Below are 22,831 nucleotides of genomic sequence, written 5' to 3'. Positions count from 1 at the left end.
GTTTCAAACAAATTTCAAGCAAACTTCACTGCTTTGTTGCTTTGAATATTCCAGTCTTGGCATAATGTGCACCTGCATGGTCCATAAGAGGATCTTTTCTTTCCTCTGATCTTGATGCCGCCTCTCTCTCTAATTGTTGCGATTGGTGCTTCTTAATCGCGGTCCTCTTTATTAACAAAAGTGGGGGTTGTTTTTTCTTCCTTTCTTTAATGAGAATCGTGCCCTAGGAGTTCCTGATTTCTTCCTGTGAGGAGTCTTTATACCTCTATAAATACTTGGGGGTTTATGCTGTTGCCTGTAGACCTCAGTAAAGCCTTTCTCTGTTGTAGGGGTAAATTTTTTCCTCAGCACTTCTTGAGATAGGCCCATTTAACAAGGGTCTTGTGTATTTTCCTACTGCAGCATCAAACTTCAGTGCTTCCTAAATTCTCATCTAAAATCTGGAGAAGCTTTGCCCTCTTTTTTTTTTTTTTTTCCTTTTTTTCTAGTTGTAATCTCTGTCTTAAGGAAGTCTTATTCTTGTGCCCTGATGCCTGTATAATGCTCCTTCTCTAAGTCAATAGCAGAAATTAAACTGAGCTGTTTGAGCCTCGGCTGCCTGAGGGAGATTGTGTTGATCAAAGCAGTAAGTAGGATCATTAATTTCTCTGTGAGGCAGTTCCATCATTAGGGAAGGACAGACTGACACACGGACTAGGGAGGGTTTTACCTTAGTTATCTGATCCAGATACCTTGCTTGGCAATCAAATAACAAGGAAGAGGTACAGGGGAACACCTACTGTCTAAGGTGACACCTCCTGTGATTGTGAGTGGCTGTATTGTTGTAAGAAAAGTGGTAATTCAGCTCCTTGTCCAATAAACAAAACAAGGAAATAAACTTTATTTAACCTAATTAAACTCCAGCTGCTGAACAAGATGTACTCAACTTTGTAATGTTCTCCAACACACAAGCACTTTTTATCCTATCTGATATGAAAGATACTCTGTTTCTAGTTCATGAAGATGGATATGAATCATGTGGCATCTTATGTCTTGATTTAGTGTATCCATTAAAGATGTCTTAAAGGTTGGAAGTAAATGTTTCAGTTATTTTCTAAAAGCTTAGGTTTTGAGATACAGGCAAGGAGGGGAGTGTTTTTCTTTCTGTGGTGCTGATGTTTGGTTTTGTTTTTAAAAGTGTGATAGACTTCCTACAGTTTCAAAAAGTCTTATTAATATCCTACAGAGTTGTGAACCTACTCTTGGATTAGTCTTTTTCTAAACTAGTCCACAGATTCTTTCCTATTCATTGTAAACAAGTATGTGCTTTGACTGATTTCTTTGTATTTCATTGTAAGAATGCCAAGCAGTTTAGAAGTAATACAGCATAAATATACAGAATTAAAAGTAGAACTTAATTGGAAAAAACTGTAAGTTAGCACGGTGGTAATCAAATAATGTTTTGATTTTTTATTTTAATTAAAATGCCTTTTCCCACAAAAAGGAATACTTTCTGTGGAAAAGGTTGAGGGGAACCCACCCCACACCTAGTTTTTAGGCAAAGGCTTTAAGATCAGATTTGAGACTAATGCTTGTTGTCTTTGTTGAAATTGTCCCAGGGAAGAAATTAATATTTATCAATGAGCTATTCATTGTATTTGTGCTGCATATTGCCATAAGTTAGTGGCTTTAAAGAAATAATGTAGTTATTTTAGTTGTATTTGGGTCTTTTTTTCTCATTTTTTCAAAAACTGATTTGAATAGATTAGTATCATCTTAACAGTAAACATTAATTAGTTTGAAATATTTTCTGCTCCCTGTTGTCTAAAGTAGTAATATTCTCTAGCTTTTGATCAACAAAGTGATATTTTGTCTCAATATGACTTTGCTAATGATAAAATTTTGATATGTTAGCCAAAATGTAAGTTACTTCATTGCATATACCCACATGTCAGAGGAGAAAGAGGGTTCTTTCTTCCTTGCTGCTGAATTGATGTATGTTGCCTCATTTAAACAAAACAAAAATAATGAAGCAATGTTGGCATTGTAGAGGTACTCCTGGGCTCTTTTACCAGACATAGAGAACTGGAAAACATGCTTTAATGAAGGAAGCTTGCGGCACTTTACTTTTACTCCTCCTTTTGTGTTTGTCACAGCTATTAAGTTGTTTTGCTTTAAGAAAAATAGCAAAAAAATAACATGGAAAGTTATTTCCTATAATTCCTAGTAAGAAAAAAATAACAAGGAAAGGAAAAAAAAGTTTAGGAGGACTGGTTCACTTTTTCCAAAGTTTTCTGAGGGGCTTGGCATTTATATTGCCCTTGAAGATTTAAGGATGTTCAGCTTCTATGTTCAGGCCTTGTAAAAAGGAACTTGCAACTGAGCTTTCAAGGTGGTAGAGGTATTATAGGATGATGTCAGTTTGACTTTTCTGGAAAACGCAAATAATCTAAGTTGCTAGCACCATAGAAAAAGTATTGCCTGTCTCACGAGTTTTTCTCCTTGCCACAAGTTGCCTTTAAAACATGTTACCAACAGATGCCCTATTACAAAACACTGAAGTCACCTTGTTGCTGTATGCTGTTTTAAATGCCATTTGATTATCAGAATGGATCAGAGTGCATTTACAAGCATGAAAACAGATCTACTGAGAGAAATGGATAATGATGAACTTGTGTTCAGATTCTGAGTAGCAAACAGAAGGTCCTACTTAACTAAAACCCCAGTGATAACAACTCCCAAATGATGGCTACCTATTTTTCCTATCACCATAAACAGCAACTAGAGTTAGTACTGCTCTTAACAGCTAGCAGTGTATTCTGCTGCCTGGCATCACTGAGTTCTGCAGATATTTTACAGAAATATTATTTGACTGATGAGTCATCCTCAGAACACAGCATTTCAATGAAATAATGCTTGGCAAGCAATAGATAAATCTACGTTAAAACTGGTGGAAATTATTTGAGCTGGGGGAAAAATTACACTGAAACATGATTGGGGTTTTTTCCCCAAGTCTTTTACAGCAGGAAGTAAAATAAATGAGTATCACCAGAAAATAAACAGCAGATTAGATGCTTCTCTTTAGTCCTTCTCTTTTGGTCCTTCCTTTGAGAGCAAAACCAAACAAAGCATATAGTTGTGTCTTGTGTCACTGGTGAACACTTAATACTAAAAATAAAATTTTTATTGCACCTTGTTTTTTCCCTTTGCTTACAGGGTGAGTTGTTTTCCTATCTTTTCTCATAATCCTCCACCTCCTGGCTACCCTTTGCTCTTTACTTTCCAGTGCAAGAGCTTAAAATGTATGGATTGTTTACCATGCAAATCTTCATTCTATATCGTCTTGTTCCTAAGGGCGTTCAGTTGAGAAGTCCAGATGTGGGAGAAGGGCTGTCGTCAGTTAGGAAGTTACTAGTAGTGACACTTTACACTGCGTTTCCATGGCATTAGTGACCCACCAAGAACTGACACTAATTCTCAAAGTTGAAAACTCTACTTCTGAAGCATTTGCAGTGGAACCTTTCTAACACTCTGGTAAAAGAACCAGAAGTTTGCTGAGGCAGGCCATGGGAGGGGAAGCATGAGCCTCTTGTAAATAACACGTAAGTCTTGAGCAGAATTTCTGTCACTAAAATAACTATATTATTTACAAGCTACAGAGAAGCACTCACTATCTGCTGCAAATTCCACTTTACAAATTGGGATCTATGGTCTATTGCACTTTATCAACACCTAGGTAGAAAAATCATTCAAGTTGTTTAGCCTCCATGAATTGTCCTCATCAGATTTTCTAGTGTGTTCAGTAGTTAACCCAAACTAAAAGGTTGATGGCAGGATTCAACTTTGTCTTGTTTTCTTCAGTAGCAGATGGAGCATTCTTGGCTCTAAACTGGGAATTGGTTTCTCTGTTTCCTATACAACTGACTTTAGAGTATCTTACAGCTATCTTGCCAGTTGGAAATGCAGCCTGCCAGCTTGGACACCTTGCAACCACTAGGGATTTGTCTAAATCAAGCAACAAATTGCATGCTATAACAATAACTAAAAAAAAAAAAATAGAAGATCTTTTAATGAACAGGACATTAAATAAAGGAACTCAAATTGTTAGCTAATAGAGGCTTATATGCTTTTGTGATTTCTATAGATCTATGCTGAATTTATTTCAGGTAAAGTTCTTTGCCCTTCTTCCCATTGTGCTGAAAAAGGCTGTTGTGGTTAGCACTGTTTTATGGTTGAGGTGGACCTGAGTTCCAGCTCTGAAGATGGCATTAAACACAACAGCTCTGGCTTGTGTTCATTGCCGGTATAATGATATCTACATCTCAACTTGAAGTTATGTTTAAGATCAGTGAAATTTGTGGTGTGTGTAGATGCCACACTACAGTTGTCTAAAGATATCTATCAGCTATACTATTCTAGTTGATTGTTGAAGATTTCAGCTCTTCTACTCTGAATGTTTTTGGCATTCCATTGAATGTAATCCTATACAGGAAACCGTCTAACAAAAACCAACACCATAAAACCAGGTAGTTGAAAACACACAACTAAGAGATGCTAAGGAGGAAGAGACATGGTATGATTTAAACAGATTGCACCTTACTCTTAAATCCGTATTATTTTGTAGCTTTTTTGAAACTGTATAGGTTGGCAAACACAAGCAGCAGCCTTTAAAGTGTCTGGATGCCATCTCAGTGGCTGAAAAATAATACTTAGATATCCTCCAAGACTTCATAATAACTATTTGGCCAGGTTGTCGGATTTCAAAAATTGTCGTTTAATTCATTAAAGTTGTGGCATCCAAAGGAACTGAAGCAGTGTCTCTATGTGGACTATTTTGAGGTAAATAAAAAATTAGAATTTTTCAAATCTCTGAAACTCTATGCCCCTTCCTGTTGTGCACTGATGCTTTGTGATCCCATATTCTGATTAGTACTACAAATCTAGTACATTAATTTATACTTCCGAATATCTTTTGCTCATGACATTTCCATAGTAAAGTCATTCTGCAGTTGACTTTATTCTTTAAACATGTGGTGTTTGGTATTTCAGGAACAGGAAGGATTCTAATAGTTGCTTGAGCTCTCACCTTCTGTTCTAGACCTCAGGAGCCAGTAATGTTTTTATGGAAGTTCTCTGTTGGGCAGAAAGGAATTTGGAGGGAACTGTTCCAGAATGTATGAAGCAAATACGATAATGAACAGGAAGGTAAACTGGGATGCCTACACAGGGAAATTCAGCTGCTTACTTCTTCTGAAGATCTTGTAGTATTGCTAATTGGTGGTAACTCTGACTGGACATACTGTGAGCTGGCATTAGCAGAGGCAAATAGAAATTCATGCCCTTTCCTGTCTTGAGCTTTATAAAAGGAGGTGATTTTATAAAATAAGATTATTTTTCTTAGTGTGCAGGCTATAAGACCAACAAAAGAATAGTTTGATGTTTTTCTGACATCCTGTATGAGTTTGGCAACGAACAAAATGGTAGCCATAATGACAATGTTAGTCCGGTTTAGTTCTGAACTTGATTAGAAGAGACAATGCAAGGAAGGGTGAAACCACTTGAGCACATTACAAAATAAAACAAAAAAGAAATTATGTTCTCACATGCAGTCCTCCAGTCAAAAAAGCCCAGGCATCTTTGTAATCCTGTCATGTGACATTAGAGAAAAAGTTGTGGGTTAGTGAACTGCTGGGTGCCTGTTACAAAATACATTTTGTAGCTTTTTATTTGGCCTAAAGAAGCTGTAGAGTGTGTTGTGTGTATTGTGCTGATAAAAAATGCAAGCTGTAAATTAAGCTGTAAATAATGTTATAACTGAAGCCTGGAATTGACTGTATCTGAAGGCAGCTTCCAGACTGGAAATTTTCCAAATTATGTAACAGCATTTTATTTCTACCTGTTGTACCATCAACCCACAGAAGTATAATGAAGCAACGTTCTCTCTTGCTTCAAATAATTCACAATTACCTCAAGTTGTCATCCAGAGTTTTTGCACAGTTATGGCAATATTTCCAGCCTCATGATAACTTTTCCCTCTAAAATCCTCATGCTGGCTGTTTTCACTCCCAGCTCTTCATGCTTACACCTTCAGTGGCCCAGTCCTTTTAATCTAAGCAAAATGTCAGTGAAACTGGTGCTCCATTTCCTCATGTTACAAGTACCAAAGTATTTTCCTTGGCTTTTTTTCTTTTTTGACCAACTTAGAATTCTTTAGGCTCAAAGAGATACAGTAAGTCTCCATAAAAGTTAATGCTACTCTATGCTTCAAGCTTGCTTTGATTTGTTAAATCCCTTTGCTAGTGCCCAGTTGGTTTTGATTGTCTCAGTAACTGAGAATTGTTGATTTATATGGACCATTCAGAGATTTAGTCAAGTCTAGGTTCGCTCAGGCCTTTATTTATACAAATAACTCTCATTTATGCTGTGTTTTTCATTTTTGAAACCAATGTCTGATGGCGCTGGGGTCATTGTTTTGATGTAAGATCTCCAAATTACATTGCAGACTTCAGGAAGCTTTTCAGTAGGTAGCTACTTTCTCTTCAGCTGGTGTTCAAAGGCTGTTCCTTTGGCATATCAGGGCTGTCTGCTGCTAATTGTGCCAGGTATGATGTAGAATGGAAGAGTTGACTTTTCAGGAAGACAGTCAATTTTTAGAAGCAAATGCTAAGATTTTGATGGTCTAGGCCTGAGTCAAGTAACTATTCAGATCTATTGAATCTGAATAGTTGGCATTCATACATTATTCATGCTTCATGCTTGATCTTGACGCTTGAAACATGAACTTATTTGTGGTTCATCTCAACATGTTGAGGATGTTTGCAACCTGTGTTGAACTTCTTAATGTCTGTCTTGTGTCAAACACTGAGATCTTTTAATTTGTGGCTCCACAAATGTGTGACAGAAAAAATATTTGCTGTCTATTCCAAGAGCAATGCGAGTTTTAATTAATGGTATTTTTAAGTGCTTTTTAGAGCCACAAATTCTGAAAATGTAAACTAGGAACTTTTATCTTTAACTGGTGCAAACATACTGAGGCCAATGGTTATATGGAAGCCTATTGCATTTATAATCTAATCATAAATCCTTTTCTGACCTTCTTCTGAAAGATGCAACTGATACAAGCCTACCCCAGGATGATGGGTTGAGATAAGGAACTCCATTAAAAATGAACTTTACTGCCATGTCGTAACTCAGTATTACCACACTTTTGAACAGTTCTGAGATGGAAGGGAGCTTGATTTGTTATGCTGAAAATGACAGACCGTATGTATTCCACTGAACAAAATGCAAGGAATGTGATTGTTGCATATCAAAAGAGTATGTGCATATGACTCAAATGTATACCATCTGGAACATTGTTACTTAGTAAGGAAAGAATCTTGTTGGAACTGCATGTGAGATTCATAAAACGTTTTTTTGAGTACCAAACCTCCCCTTATTAAAAAAAAGGGGGGGGGCGGGGGGGGGCTAGAAGTTGTCTGAAGTTTTTTTCTTTGAAATATTCTTTTCAGCAGTTCTAAAATCAGGAGTGCTATATGAAGGACTAAAGACATATATAAATTTCTGAATCATACTGGGTGAGCTGTACTGGCTATTGAAATAACTCTTGGCTCTAATCCATTACTTCCTCTGTGGGCTTCCTTTTGGGTTAGTTAGATAACTTTTGTAAGGTTTGTTTGGTTTTTTGTGGTTTTTCTGGGGGTTTTTTTGGTTTGGTTTTTTTTTTTTTTTTTTTTTTAAAAAGTCTTTTGGAGATGTTAATACATTGATTAATTTTGTTAGATATTCTTGCAGCATAGACCAGTATGATACTCCAGGCCAAATCAAATAAAAACTTCCATCTCTTTTCATACTGTGAGAGTTGTTGTTATACCAAGCTGGACCACAAGTTTTCTTGTTATGGACTCAATTTTGCTTAAAAGTGGCACGAGGGCTTTTTTTTATTTGTTTCGGTGGTGGTGGTGGTGGTGTGTTTTTTATGCAGTGAATGGATCAGAGAATAGTTCACTCCTGGACATAATCAAATCCTTTAAAAAACACAAACAAACAAAACCACACCCAAACCTGAAGACTTTTTCATCTACCTAAAAAAAAAAAAAAGAATGAATTAGTAACATACTTTAGGTACTTTAACGTAAATTGTTTTGTTTAATCTGTGGCTGCAGTGCCTGATGAAAGTCCATTCTCTCTCATCTCCATTTTGAATTTTCAGACACTTCTGAGGTTCTACCCCTTAACTCTATAGAGTTTTTTTTATTACCTGTCTTTACTCTGATATAATGCTCTTGAATGCCTGTGTCCATTCCTCTGAAATAAAATGAAGCTCCAAACCTCCAGAAAGAAAAACTTCCTTATAAGAAGCCTAAAAATCGGCAGTACTACATTTCCTCCTATTCCTGTAAGACAGAAGATGATTATTTCTTCTAAATTCTATCTAGGTAAGTAGTTCTATTAGGAACAATTGAAGGAAGTCACTTTCCACCTATTTGAATTTTTTGAAACATCAGAAAAAATGTGGACAATGTGATACAGTTGATGCTGGATTTAATTGATACTTGGGCTGCAAAGCCTTCCTAGGAGTTTGCTCTCCAAAGGCTCTTGATATGCATTATGCATAAGAAGCTCCATTCATGCATTAAAAACTGATTAAGACAGAAAGAACAAAGAATAGGAAGAAACAGTTAGTTTCCAAAATGAGGACAGTCATGAGTGGGGGAGGTTGGGATCTGCATTGTTCAGCATATGTAGACATGATCAGAAAGCATGTAAATAGTGAGGATGCCATATTCACTGTAGTAATTTCTAAAGCTAACTGCAGAAAATTGGAGAAGCCATGAACCTGAATTACAAGTTGATGAAATAGCAAAATGTGAGGTAGCCTACACTTAGAACAACCGACAAAACTACATCTAGTTTACTACTGGGCTTTATATTTATGTAATTGAGGAGGAGATCTTTGTGACTAGTTTGCTGAGGTTAACTTGAGGCTTGGGGACAGTTGAGAAAGCTAACAGTGTTAGGAGTTATGAAGGAAGGAACTGAGAACAAGATGGAAAGTATACAAAATAATGCATCAATCTGCACTGCCGTGTCATCCCATCTCAAAAAGAAAAAAACAACAAAAAACATGAAAGTAGCGAAGGACAAAAAGTAATTGAAGTATGGTGTTCCTGTCATGTGAGAAGGGGCTGCATGTGAGAAGGGACCCAGATTGGCCAAGAGCCATCTAAGGAGTATGATAGGCCTGTACGATCACAGATGGAAAGATGACTGCAAAATGATTATTCACATTTCCTTGGGATATGAGAAAGTACAGGTTCAAAAAGGGATTAATTTGTGAATTTGTAATTGCTTACATAGCTAGTGTAAGCAATTGCTTGGTTGCAACCTCTGACACAGAAAGTCTTTAAGTCATTAAATGTGTTGAGGCTTTGCTAGGCTAGGTCTGGCAAAAGGACTATTCTTGTCCCTAAATGTTCAGAGCCAGACAGTACTTGGAAATAGGACATTCAGCTACATCAGTTTTTTGGTTGGCATAGTCCAATGCTCTGTATTGTTAAAGATAGAAAAAACAGCACTGAGAACTGGATTGAGAAGGCCAGGAATTTTAGGTATCACCAATGATTTCATGTTTACTAATTCTTTGCTTCTGAACATAAAACAATTCAGAGATTGAGTGGGCCACAATCTCTGGAAATCTGTTTCAAATGTATCTCAGGTTTAACACCCAAAAATGAAGATACTTGAAGTTGCTTATGGACAGGCTTGTCATTGGGGGTAGATGCATGACAACTTTGAAAAGAACAGACTATAATGCTTCTTTGAGTGACTGCAGATGTGCCACTTGCAAAGGACTGTATGTTGCATCTTTTACTCATACTGGTGAATTTCTGGTCACGCATGATTCATTTGAGATGGATTAACTGAGAGTTTTGCGGCAAATAAATAGTGCAGTGTAATGCTGCCAGAAAAAATAAATCACACTAGTGCATAGAAGTAACTAATAAAACAGCATAGCAGAGATCAATTAAGTATAAAGTGATTTTAGATGTTTTGGATGGAAAAACATTTTGGAAGGACAAATGGACAAGATAAATCTGGCAAATGCTGAGAATGGAAAATACTCTCTGGAAACAAAAAAATACAGACATAAATTTTATAGTAACTGTATAAAGGGGATGGCAAATGTCTTCTAAGGCATCAATCTGGTGATGAAGGAGAAGACAATATGCGCTCTATGCCCCTATCTCTTGTAGTTTGCTTTTGTACATAAGTTTCCATTAGATGTTTTAGTGTCCCTGCTAGCTCTGGTTCTCTTTGCATGAGGTGTTTTCTCATTGCTTTATGAGCAGCGAGACCTCAGTCCAGGAGACAAGATACAGTTCAGTTTTCAGCTTGAAGTAGTACATGCTCACTTTCTTGTTTCTGTATCTTCTGTATTGCTTCATTTCTTCCTTTCAGTGCTAGGTGAATGATTTTGAAATGATGCTTCATGGGTGTTAGTTATCCAAATGCCATTGAATGTTTGTGAGTTGGGCACCACATTACCTTTCCTCATTAGGAGACTCCAGTATGGGGATATGGGACTGAATTTCACTGTAGCTGATGCTTTGCTGAGTAGTCTTTGCCAAGCAGTGAAAAATGAGAAGTCCTGCACAATCTAAATGAACTGATGATTCATAACAATGTCACAAAGGGTGATGTGTAACAGAACTAGTATAAACTTAAAAGTGGCTATTTTTAAATGAGGGAGGGGAAAGATGATGGGGAATAACAGAAAAGGAAGAGAGCAGATATGGACTGAAAGAAGGCAAGACAGAGAGTAAGAGGAGTGGGGAAGAGAGAAAATGCCAGAAGAATAAAGATCATGATAATGTATCCCAGCATAATAAGGATAAAGCAATTTTTATTTTCTTTTGTCTTCCTCCACTTTTCATCCATTCAGCTTTTTATCCTGTGGGGTTTTTTTTTGCATTCAGTTCATGTTCATTATCTACAATATCCATATGACAAATCCCTTGCTTCAAAACCCAGCTCCAGAATATGCAAAGGCATCTCTGTAATACCTGCATACGTCATCTTATGATTTAATGAAAGTTTTAAGATTGGTTTAAATTTAGAGAGAGAGATGACTAGGGACAATAGGTATCAAAGATCATCAGATCACTTCCCTGAGGACTGAACTCATGACCTTTACCTTTAAAATACAGAAAGCTACCTCTTTCGGGGAGCTAAAAACCCAGCTTCATAACTTGAACTGTTGGGAAGAGCTCATCTGCAGAAGGGGTAATCTCTGCTCAAGAGATGGATAGTTTTTGATTCATGTGTGTGCAGACCCAGACATCACAGCTTCAAAAAAATTACCTACTTGGGATAATTCAGACTTTTCTACATGTATTTGGTCATCTCTCTCCACAATGTAAAAATGCAGTCTTGTTTCTAGAGTGCCTTTGGATTTTTTTATCATCTTTCCAAACAGAAGATTTGATCATTGTGTGGGAGAGGGAGGGAATATTAGAAGAAAGTCTACTCAGACTAGATAATAATGAAGATTCTATCTCCACAAACTAGTAGGATTTTAGCTAAGAATCTGAGTACAATCAAAATAATGTTAAAAAGTTAAACTTTTCCATTCATTTCTAACAAGGTGTAAGAAACCTATTCTTGTAAAATGGGGTGTAAATACTGTTGGTTCTGATGTTTCCCTACTGCTTTCTTCAAGGACTCTCCCCTTCTTACTACTAAGAATGTTTTAGTCCGCATCAAAATGCACCAATAAAAATGTAGTTCTTGAATATATCTTTCTTTCCATCATTTCCCTTCCCTGAACTGTAATGATAGGTAAGAACTACTAATTGAATTACTTTCCTTACAGAACACTTTAATGTGAGATAAGTGGCAGTTGTATTTACTAGGTTATGAGGTTAATATTTCCTCAGCAATGGTTGAAATAGTGTCTTATTACAGTGTAGTGTAGTTGGGGGCAATTCATATTGAAGTCTGTGATACGTACAAATTTTAAGAAATTATTTTTTCCATTGTCTAGAGAGAAACAGAAGTGAAATAATTTGCATAGCATGACATAGCAGATCAGTATCAGGACAAGGATAAAATCAGACACCTTAGTTTAATGACCTGCACAATAGATTGTACTGCCTCAAGCTTAAACACCTTAAGTAGAACTTTCAAAAACACCACTGTGATTTAAGAGAACAAATTTCATAGACCTTGTGCTCCCCCATAATTTAAATGTTCAAAAAAAGAACCAAATGGTTTTTATCACCTAATTTTCTCCCTGACTATAATACAAGGCTGGCAGCATTTATATTCTCCTATTGTTCCTTTTCCTGTTTTTGTTCCAATTAAATTATAAAAGCGGACTGCTTATGTATTTGTATATTACCTTGCACAAAGGGGTCTCATCTGAATTGTAATACTATACAATGAATCAAAATGACAAAACCAACCAATTTCTAATCGGCATACAGTTGGAGACCTCCAATTTTGTATAAACTTGTAAAAGAAGACTTCTAAAGAGACCAGGCCAGAATATTATTACCAGAGACAGGAAAGCAAGTGTATTTTTCAAGTATCTGGAGGTTTTACTATGAAGTCAAACAGAGTTTTAACACTAGCTTCAGTGAAATCAGGGCTTAAATGAGGAGACAGGGAATTACTGTTCTGCTGTTGAGGAGTGCAGCATTGGTAGTAGGAGAATGTAGTTACAAATGAAACTATATTTTAAACATGATCAGAAAACTGTTGGGAGCAAAGGGCTAATGAACTATTAATAGTTACTGTAATAAAAGGTTAATCAATTATGTGCTGTTATAAGCAACCCATTAGGCCTGTGAGACATATTAGCCGTCTTTTTTCAAACCTTTATGTCACTTACCGATGTGCTGACAGTCATTAGTAACCAGTACTGTTCGTATTTTTTATAAAAGCAGTTAGTTGTTTGTTAATATTTTATAAACTTCCATGGAAAATATGACTTATTAATAGTTATTACTCATCCCTTATCTGGATTGATTTCAGTAAGTTTTGCTTTAAATTGAGAAGTCCAAGGCCAAGTCCTGGATTCTGCCTAGATTGCCAGGGCTGAAGAATTTGTATTTTGTGGCTGCAGGCAGAGTTTACAAAGATTAAAGCAAGTCTAGATAACACTGTTATTAAAGGCTTCAGCGGTACACACTTACTGCTGTCAGTTGCTACCAGATGCAAAGCTGTAACACTGAAGTACAAAGATAGGAAATGGAGAAATAAATGATGCTGTAGACAAATGTTCATTGCAGACCAAGCAGGATAATTGACTTATGTGAGGGAGCTATACTAGTATATTCTGTCAATATTTTGCCTTTTATAAAGCTTGAAATTGTTCATTGATTGGTTTGTCTAGCAAACTTTCCTGAATTACTAAAGATATTATTTTCTTAAAATGTAAATGTGTATTCTTTTTCACATGCAAATACCTTGAGTTATATTTTCTAATTTCCAAACGAGTTCTGTGGGGCTAGCCTCCTTTAGTGTGTCACTGGGGAAGTACTTGGCTGAAATTTTGGTTATTTTTCAGAGAAGGTTAGAAGACTGAGGAGGCAGTTTGTTCTTTGAGCTTCACTGGCAGTTTACTGCAGCTTCTATTGGCACTGTTTTTGTATGTGTTTGAGTATCCATAGTTTTTACTGTTTCTATGGAGTACCAGTTGGTCGAAAGGAAGAAGTCATTCTGCCTTTTGGCAGGACAGTTGCCTGCCTTCCCTCTTGAATACTGTGTCTTGCTTACAATTAATTTAAAAAATAACAACCCCAAACCCCAAGACAAATCATCTACTTCTATTAAAATATTGAAATGTACATTCACGATCTTGCAGGGTTTGAACGCTCATACGTGTGTGCTTCAGAGTAGTAAGTTCTGGTATCTGCTGTGCTTTCTGTGCGCCAACAGGATAACACTAGTGTAATGATCATTTGTGGAGGGTGACTAATAAAGCAGAATAAATTTATATTTACTACATATGTAAAACTACAGTATGATCCACAGCATTTGTTACTTCTTGCTTTCACTGGATAATAAGCACTTAATATTTAGTGTATTAATTAACAGGTGCCTCATTGGTTCCTACTTCTGGTCACGCTAATGTTGCATTTCGGTCTTGAGACTATCAAAAGAAAATGATCTCATTTAGTATGGAAGTTCCTATCCAACAGGAATGGAAGAGATTTATCTGTTTTGTAGCTTCTCTCAAATCAGCGTGACTTCATATTGAGAGGAGTTTGCTGCCTTAGCGTATTTCGGAAAGTGTATGTAAAATGTGAGGTGAAGATATGCTGGGCTAAATCGTGAGTTACTGATACTGTCCCTGATACTGAAGCTAATGCTGAAGTATTCCCGTGGCAGTGGGGAGGCGGTGGATGGATACTGGGGATTGCTGGTGCTGATGTAAGCAACAATTAGCTGTTACTAATATAACGTCTCTGGGGAGGGGGCACGCAAACAGGCTAAAAGACAAACGTTGGAGTAGCGGGTGGTCGCTGGGTATCGAGCTGTGGAACCGACAGCTCGGATGAGCCAAAGGCGTCTCCGGTGTCACCCCCTCCAGGCAAATGGATGACTTTCTGTGTGAGCACGTATCTTAATGACACCGGCTGCTCTCTCCAGCCAGGCAGCAGAGCGTTCACCTAGCAGCAAACGGGAACTGGCTGCTGCTTCCTAGCTCGGCTGGAAATTTTTTGCAGCCAGCTACAGAAATAGCAGGGAGGCCGCCGTCCCCGCCCTCCCGCCCAGGCGTGCAGCGCGGCGGAGGGGCCCCAACGCCCCTGAGTGCGTGTGTGTGCGTGTGAGTGCGTGTGTGTGTGTGAGAGGAGCAGGTGGGCCCCGCGGTAACCCCGCCCCGCGTGGGTCCCCGTCGGCCATACGGTGATGGCAGCAACCTCCGTGCCGGAGCAGGCTCTTTATTGGAGGAGGGGGCTGTCAATCCGCGGCCGAGCAAGCCCCACTCTCCGGCAAGCTGCTCCCAAGGTCTGATTCTGGAGCCGTGGCCGGTTGCAATGGGAAGCGGCGTCGGAGGGAACAAAGTTTGCAACACTTGGGCACTTGGCTGCTCGCGTCCTTGATGCCCGTGGCAGGAGCCGGTGCCTAAGAGCAGCGGGCAGCCAGGCGGCTGGCACGGCTTGCTGGTCTGCTGCCGGTACTGCTATCGCAAAGTTTCAGCTATTTTAATGTACTAAAATCCAGGATTCTAATTATCAGCCCTCCCCGCCCCCACCTCTCCTTCTAGGTAGGCGACAAATATTTTTATTCTGTGGATGAGAGAACTTTTTGCATGGAAATTTACTGACTTCTGAGTGGTCTCCGTTTCGGGGAAAGGGGGGGAAAGGATTTATTTTCATCGCAGTTTATTTTTGTTTTCTGGATCACAGGATTTTTTGGAGCTATATGGAGGGATCTCAGGATGGTGTGCACCAGGAAAACCAAAACTTTAGTGTCCACTTGCGTGATTTTGAGTGGAATGACTAACATCGTCTGCCTACTGTACGTGGGCTGGGTCACCAACTACATTGCCAGTGTTTATGTGAAAGTGCAGGAGCCGATCTCAGAAAAAAAGTTAGAGGAAGACAAAGGGGACACTTTAAGGATTATAGAAAGGCTGGACCATTTGGAAAATGTCATCAAGCAGCACATCCAAGGTACCACCTTACCCCCCGCTTGCTTTTCCTCCCCACCCCGCCGCTTGCCGTGTGCAGTCTCCATGCCCTCCCGCCGCGTTTGTTGTGTGTGCGTGTGACATCCGTGCCGCGATCGGGGAGAGCCATTTCTCAGCCCGGAAGAGCCGGGGGCTGCGCGGAGGCTGCGGTGCGTGTGGGAGTCCCCGGCGGTCCCTTCCCGGTGCTTGGCGAGAGGAGCGGCGGAGGCGGGCGGCGTGGGGGGGGGGACCTGCCCCGCTCCCCTCCCTCCTCCCGGGTCTGCCTCCCGGAGAGCGGGCCGTGGGGGCCGGGGTGGCAGTGCGCGGCGGAGCGGCGGGGACTCGGTGCCGGGGGGAGCCGGGCGGCGCAGGGCTCCTTGGCGGCTCGGCCCGAGCACCCGGGTGATGGGCAGCGGCGGCAGCCCCGCCGCGCTGGGCTCGGCCTGGTGCTGTAATAAACCTGACCTCGGCTCCGTGCCTGTCTTACTAAAGTAGGGGTCCGCGGGGAGGGCTCGGCGCGAAGGGCGGGGGAGCCTCTCCCCGTCTTGCTTTTATTGTCAGTGTTTCATATTTGTTATTTTTCTTTTCCAAAATGGGTTGCTGCGGGGGGAATTTTTGTTCTCTTCCCCCTCTAAGCCTGACTCTGCTAATCCGTGCTGAGAGTCTGTGTGTGTCTGGGTGTGCTCAAGGTTTTCCCTGAGTGCTGCTGTAGCGCTGGGAGCCACTTGGGATTATAACTGGGGCAATCTCTCATTTGTGTAATGCCTTTTTAATTTGATCTCCTTTTTAATGGGAGCTCTGGGAGAAGGGTTGAAGTGGGCAAGCAATGGGGAAGAATATGATTATTTCCTGGGAGTTTGGGATTTTACGTGACTTTGCTTCACTGGGTGATCTTAATATTTTGCTTTATATTTTCATCATCTGCATGGCATCATACAGTCATTCTCTCATTCTGCGAAGTGGGTTGGATAGTAAGGAGGCTGAGGGTGGAGTAGGTGAGAGCTCTTACAAAATCTAGAGGGACTATCTTTCCCTGCTTCTGCATAACCTCTGTTGAATGTTCAAATCCCACTTCTAGTCTATCTTAAATCTGAAAAGGGAGAGCAAACCATCTGGTAAAGGATACCTATCACCAGTGCACAGAATCTCTCCAGCTTCCAGGCAGCTTTGGCCAACTGGTCTTCTGGGAATGTAAGGAAAGGTGGAGCAGGCAGTGTTGCTACTCCTGTATGAATTGGGCTTCCCCTGCTTGTCAATACTCGTAAGTTTGCAGTACTATTAGAGCCCAGCTACTTTGCTGTGACTTGTATTAATATTTTTTAAAATACATCATTATTCAGTTTGTATATGCCTTATTTTTTCAGATAGTATTGTCATCTTGGGTAAATTAGTAAAATGCTCCTTTCTTTCTGGAGGATGAGTTATAGCAGCTCCTGCAAGTTTTAACTTCTCTCATGCAGTCCTTAAGCTTTTCTTGATTCCTGAAATGGATTTTAAAAAGGAAATATATTCTTGTCTGTGTGCCAGTGGAGTGCACTGTGGAAGCATGTATGAAAGCAGGGATTTTTCAAAAGGCACTGTTAAGAGTTAGATATGTGAAATTAATTGACTTTCCATATGAGGTTGGAGCATAACTCCTTCAGGTTTGTTGGTGTGAAGCTCCAATATTCTTATTTCTTTTCAAGGAAAGTAACAATGTTCATGTTGGCATGTTCCTTTGGTCAGTGGTTCTCAGAGTAGTAGAGAAAGGTGTACTTAAATCAGGAGAGAGTATAGCATGGATTAGCGCATAAACTTTTTTTGTGACTTTTTGTGACTATGCATAAACCAAACCAGCAGATGTTTTCCTTAAATAACATTTGTGTGAAAGTTGAAGAGAGTCTTCTAAAAATAATTAAGTGAACAGTTTGGTAATAAGTACTAAAGTATATTTAATGGAAAAAAAGTTTACAAAATTCTCATACCTTATTGAAACCACTTCATTTTTAAGATAAATAAATAAATTAAAAATCACAGATCATTATCCATAAGTGGATTTTCTGTGCTTTTACTTACTGAATTGTAAGAACTGAGATTCACAAGGAATTCCTGTGGCAGAGATTGCGGAATGAGATGTTATTTTAATCAGATTTTGCTTAGCACAGTGAGATGCTGTGACTTCTATGTCATGGTGCAAAACTCACTGAAGTAATTGGAAGGAATATCCCGAGCTTGACTGGGTTTAGGGTGAGCTTCAAGGTCAGCTTTAAGAAATTATAAATTCGAGTTTCACTGCCATAAATTGCGTAAACCAGCTACTGTAATGGTTCTGGACAAGGTTATAAAGGTTGTCTGTAGTTTGCCATTAAACTTTTCCTTGAACCACTTCTTTTTTATGTTGGAGACAGGTGTCAATAGCTCAGATGTTCTGCAGTGCTGAACAGGCATGAAATTAGCACGGGCAATAAAATTGCATTCCATAGGATATCCTACAAATACCAGAGAGCTCTAACTGCTGCATTTTACACAGGGGGTTACACTAGTATTTCATTTTAATTTGTTTTCTGATTGAATTGTTTAATTAGATGCCATCTGGGAATTCCTTTAGTATATAAATTGCAGTCTTGTAATATTTTATCAAGTGTCCTGGAAATGAGGAGGAATAAGAGGTGCCTTCATTTAAAACACTTTTTAAAGTATGTATTTTTAGAAAAAACATTATCATGGCAAGAAAAGTAGCAAACTGAAAACATTTCCAGATAAGAGAAGTTCAGAGAGAATGAAAACATGCATGCCTCGTGTTCAGAAAGAAAAGTATGGAAAGGGAAATATTGGTCCTGGTATTGGCCAAGAATGGAAAAGTTTGAATGCGTGTCTTGGTTTTGGCTGGGATAGAGTTAATTCTCTTCCTAGTAGCCACAGTAGTGCTGTGTTTTGGATTTAGCATGTAAATAATGTTGGTAACTCACTAATGTTTTAGTTGTTGCTAAGTAGTGTTTGCAATGAAGTCAAGGACTTTTCAGCTTTCCAGGCCCTGCCAGCAAGGAGGCATGAGCCTTCCACAGATGTACAGGGGTGCACAGCCAGGACAGCTGACCCAAACTGGCCAAAGGGATATGGGATTCCATACCATATAATGTCATGCTCAGTATATAAGCTGGGGGGAGCTGGCCTGGGAGGACCATGGCTCAGGAGCTAGCTGGGCATCAGTCAGTGGTTGGTGAGCAATTGTGCTGTGCATCACTTGTTTTATGTTATTATTATTGTTGTTGTTGTTATTAATTATTATTACTATTACTGTTATTTCCCTTTTCTGTCCTATTAAACTGTTTTTATCTCAACCCACGAGTTTTACTTTTTTTTTTATTCTCTCCCCCTTCCCACTGGTTGTGGTTGTTTCAGTTGCCTGCCGGGTTAAACCACAACAATGCCAAGTACGTACCTGCCACGTTGCACATCTTACACTGCTGTGTATCCACGCTTCTGTAAATGTTGAAGGATAATAGTTTCTGTGCACACATTTTCTGGGTGCTGGAAATGGAATAAGAGCATGTGTGTCTGCTCTGCCGGTACGGTATTTCTCTGCTTCCTTCTTTCCTCATTATGTGTTAATTTATGTAGGTGTAGTCTATGAGTGTGCTGTGCATGAGTAATGCATCTGTATACTGACTTCTGTGGTGGGCAGTCTGGGGCAGGATTGGCAGCACTGCAGTCTAGTTGGGCAATATGGACCACAGAAAGAAGTCTTCTGTAGAGTGGAAGTGTGATGCTGGAACTTAAGCCTGGGAGTCATGAATTCTTGGCTTGTGGCCTGCCGCGCTTTACAAGATAATTTTGGTCAAATCACTTTACCTTTTTACAATGATGATAGCGACCTTCGTGCTTTTCTATGGCAGTGCGTTGTGGTGATTGTGGTGCTAATTACATCTGAATGCTACCTGGCTAGTACTAAAGAGATATTCCCCCCCAATCTTTAGTAAGAGGCATACTTTTTTTTTTTTTCTTCCCCCTAGCAGGCAACCCACTGAGAGAAACTTTCAAGTTTCCACTTCCTTTTGAGTTTGCAAACAAGATGGTGCATTTTTTGAGATGAATTGTGTGTGAAATAAACAAAGGAAAAGACCAGATGGATAGTTTTATGCAAAATGCAGTCCTTTTTTATGTCTAACAAAGATGTGTGGCACATGTATAATCTAGTATTATTGAGCTTTATTACCAGAAAGTATACTTTAAAGGGCTAAGGTTAATCAATATTGTGTTATATGAAATACCTGTGGTTCAAACCAAAGATGTGAAATCAGTTTTTCTCAATTTTATTTGAAAACAGTACGTTCTGTTGATTTCACAAGGAACATGCTGGTTCAGAAAACTCTAAACACTATTGTTTTGTTAAAATCAATACAAGAGTGCTTCAGACAGATCACAACACATGGTTCATCTTAATAATGCATCGTGCATTGGCTCTGACAATTAAAAACTGCCCAAAGTTGCATGTGCAGTTGGAACATCATGTGAGCAGCCAGGCTACTCTCATTCTTACAACGGAAGTATCTGATTGACAAGAGGAAAAACACTAGCAATAAGGGAGTGATTTATTGTTCTCTGCAGCTCAGCTCTAGGCTGTCATAGGTGATGAGTTGAACCTTTTTCTTTAAAAGCTCTGCTATGGTTAAGCTGATATAACTTAAAACACCTCATGCATGCTATCCTGTTTGTCTGTTATGCAATGTCATTTTAATATTCTTCAGCCTTCCTAGGTTTAATCAGATGATGTTTGCATTCATTACAGTATTTTTTTTTTTTAGAACATTACAGACAATGAAGTCTATGAAATAAACCTCGTCCCCTTGTGCACACACACCCCCCCACTGGGGACCTAAACAGAATTAATAAATTACATACAGTTAATACACACAGTAGATCTAAGTTAAAGTTGTAAACACACAGTTTATTTCTGGACCAGTTGAATTCTTAGTTAAGATCCAGACATTTGTGTTGTACTAAGACTTTGGTCCTTCATGTTTGCAAGATGCTGTATCTATTATCATCTCCCTCTCCTATGAAGACAGGCTGAGAGAGTTGGGGTTCTTCAGCCTGGAGAGAGAAGGCTCCGGGTAGATGTTATAGCCACCTTCCAGTACCTAAAAGGGGCCTACAGGAAAGCTGGAGAGGGACTGTTTATCAGGGAGTGTAGTGATAGGACAAGGGGTAATGGGTAAGCTGAAGGTGGACTTATTTGGGAAAATTTGAGAGAGGAGATGTATGTGTTCTCTCTCAGCCTACTGCTTCAATGATTTGCTCTGTAGATTAACTTCAGGTAATGTTAACTACCCCATAGTTGGCTATTTAATCACCCTCTGTGGTCAGGTGGGGGAGGGAGAGGTCTCCCATGTGTGATTCATTCCCTGTGTCTTGGACAGGTGTTAGAGTGGAATGATTTGCTTTCAGAAATTGCATATTTTGAGTTTGGGAACTAGGTCAACCCAGATTCTTAATTTTAGCCATCTAAAGGTTTAGATAAGTAAACCCCATGTTTGATATCTACCCTTTATTTCTTGATCTCAAACATGAGGAGGAATGTAGTATATAAACCTCTGGTTTGTGATAGCTATCCTTTGCAGCCTGGCTAGCTAGCTGGATTCCATAAAGTCCAGCTCACTAGGATTCTCATAGCCACTCCACCATGTCTGTCACTGTTGTGATGCTTTCCTTCTGGGAATAATTAATTGTTAAATCCCCCCAGCTTACTTCCCTCAAGCTCAAAAGCAATTAGGCATGTTTATCACTCACTGCAGTGTATTTATTCTATTGAGAAACAAATCAGCAGTAGACAATAGCACTGGGAACACAGCTCTTGCTCTGCTACAGAGGGCCCTATATTCACAGTCTGTATACGAGCAAAGAGACATGCTGTCCCAATGTAACTAATTGCAAGAGAAGGAACTACTTGGATATGTAAGACATACAGGATTAATCCCATTATTTTTTCTCTTTAGGCTGTGACTTCTCAAGTCATTCTAGATTGCTGCATGTCAGTGCAGATTAATTTGAATTTAACTTTCATGTTCTTCCATGCTTAAGAACGGGGGCACTAAAGAAAACCTTAATATAGTGATTTCAGTGAGAAGACTCTGACCCTTAAATTGTTGTAAATTTTCAAGCATTGTTGGAGGTTCAGGTATTTCAAGGACCCTCTACTGGAGACTTAACGATATTGGTTATGTTGACTATGGCTTAATAATTTATTATTGTTGTTACTAAAGTTAACTTTTTTTTGTGCTTTTAATATCTTTAATTCTCTTCTGATTGTTTTTTTTCCTGGTGGTTCTTCCACTGAAGATTTATTTTGCCATGGTTAGGACACAGTGGCCAAAAGTGAGAAGTGGTAGTCTGTTCTTATTAAGGTAACTGTATTTATTGCTGGAGATTGAATGATTCCTTTTGTGATTAAAGTTGCTTTTTCAGAATGAGTTCTTTTCTTTTTTTCTTTCCTGATTGTCAGCTAGATTGTTCTATTAATTCCTCAGGTTTATACATGCATGCCAGTTGCCTTTTTTTTTTTTTTTTTTTTTGAGATTATGTCTTTTGAGCCAGAAACAGGAAAAGTTTTATTTGCTACAAAGTGAGAGTGAACGGTAGCTTTGTAGTTGGGAAGAGAATTGACCTGGATTCTGTTTCCTTCGATCTAGACAATTTCTGTAGTTCACATGAAAGTCTTCAACAAAAGCTTAAAAAATGAATCGGGAGCAGAGGCTGGAAACTGTGACTTCTGTGCCCTCCACAAGATCTTTTATTGCTAAATTGGAGAATTTTGCCTTTTCTCTCTGAAAAAGTTCATTTTTGTTGACGTTTGTTATCTCTGCATAATGGCACAGCTTCAGTGGAAAGAGTGGATTGTGTACTACAGTCTTTGAGCAGCTGATTTATGGGCCGTGCAGAGATGGAGACAGCTATTCTGCTTAAGGTTCTGGACTCAACTCAGTCCTTCATTTGTGCTGGCTAGGTGTCGCTTTGGAAAATGTTGCTCAGGTTGACACAAGCAGCCTCCAGCTGTCCAGGGATTTAAACTCGGGTTTTTTGACTTTCTGCTAGACTGTTGTGCCTGTTTTAGTACTAATGAGTGATTTTTATCTACATGACCAAAATATAAATACATGTGAAAAGAAATGTAAAGCAAGACCTACGCATAGC

At 39.1% G+C, this 22,831-nt stretch overlaps 1 protein-coding gene across 4 annotated transcripts in view; it reads left to right on the top strand.

Moving 5' to 3' along the window:
* The window catches only part of GALNT18 (polypeptide N-acetylgalactosaminyltransferase 18), a 274,192-nt gene that overhangs the window by 16,753 nt on the left and 234,608 nt on the right, over positions 1 to 22,831 (top strand). For 3 of the 4 annotated variants that reach the window (XM_075755180.1, XM_075755182.1, XM_075755183.1), the window contains exon 2: positions 15,399 to 15,665. In XM_075755180.1, coding sequence (XP_075611295.1) covers positions 15,431 to 15,665 — 235 coding nt within the window. In that variant the 5' untranslated portion in view covers positions 15,399 to 15,430. Of the gene's footprint in view, positions 1 to 14,938; positions 15,257 to 15,398; positions 15,666 to 22,831 lie in introns of those variants that run through there. The other variant, XM_075755181.1, reaches the window with a different exon arrangement.

The sequence above is a fragment of the Balearica regulorum genome, chromosome 5 (assembly GCF_011004875.1).
Source record: "Balearica regulorum gibbericeps isolate bBalReg1 chromosome 5, bBalReg1.pri, whole genome shotgun sequence".
Lineage (NCBI taxonomy): Eukaryota > Metazoa > Chordata > Aves > Gruiformes > Gruidae > Balearica > Balearica regulorum.
The sequence above is the reverse complement of the archived record's forward strand: the minus strand, read 5'-3'. Positions and strand labels throughout refer to the sequence as shown.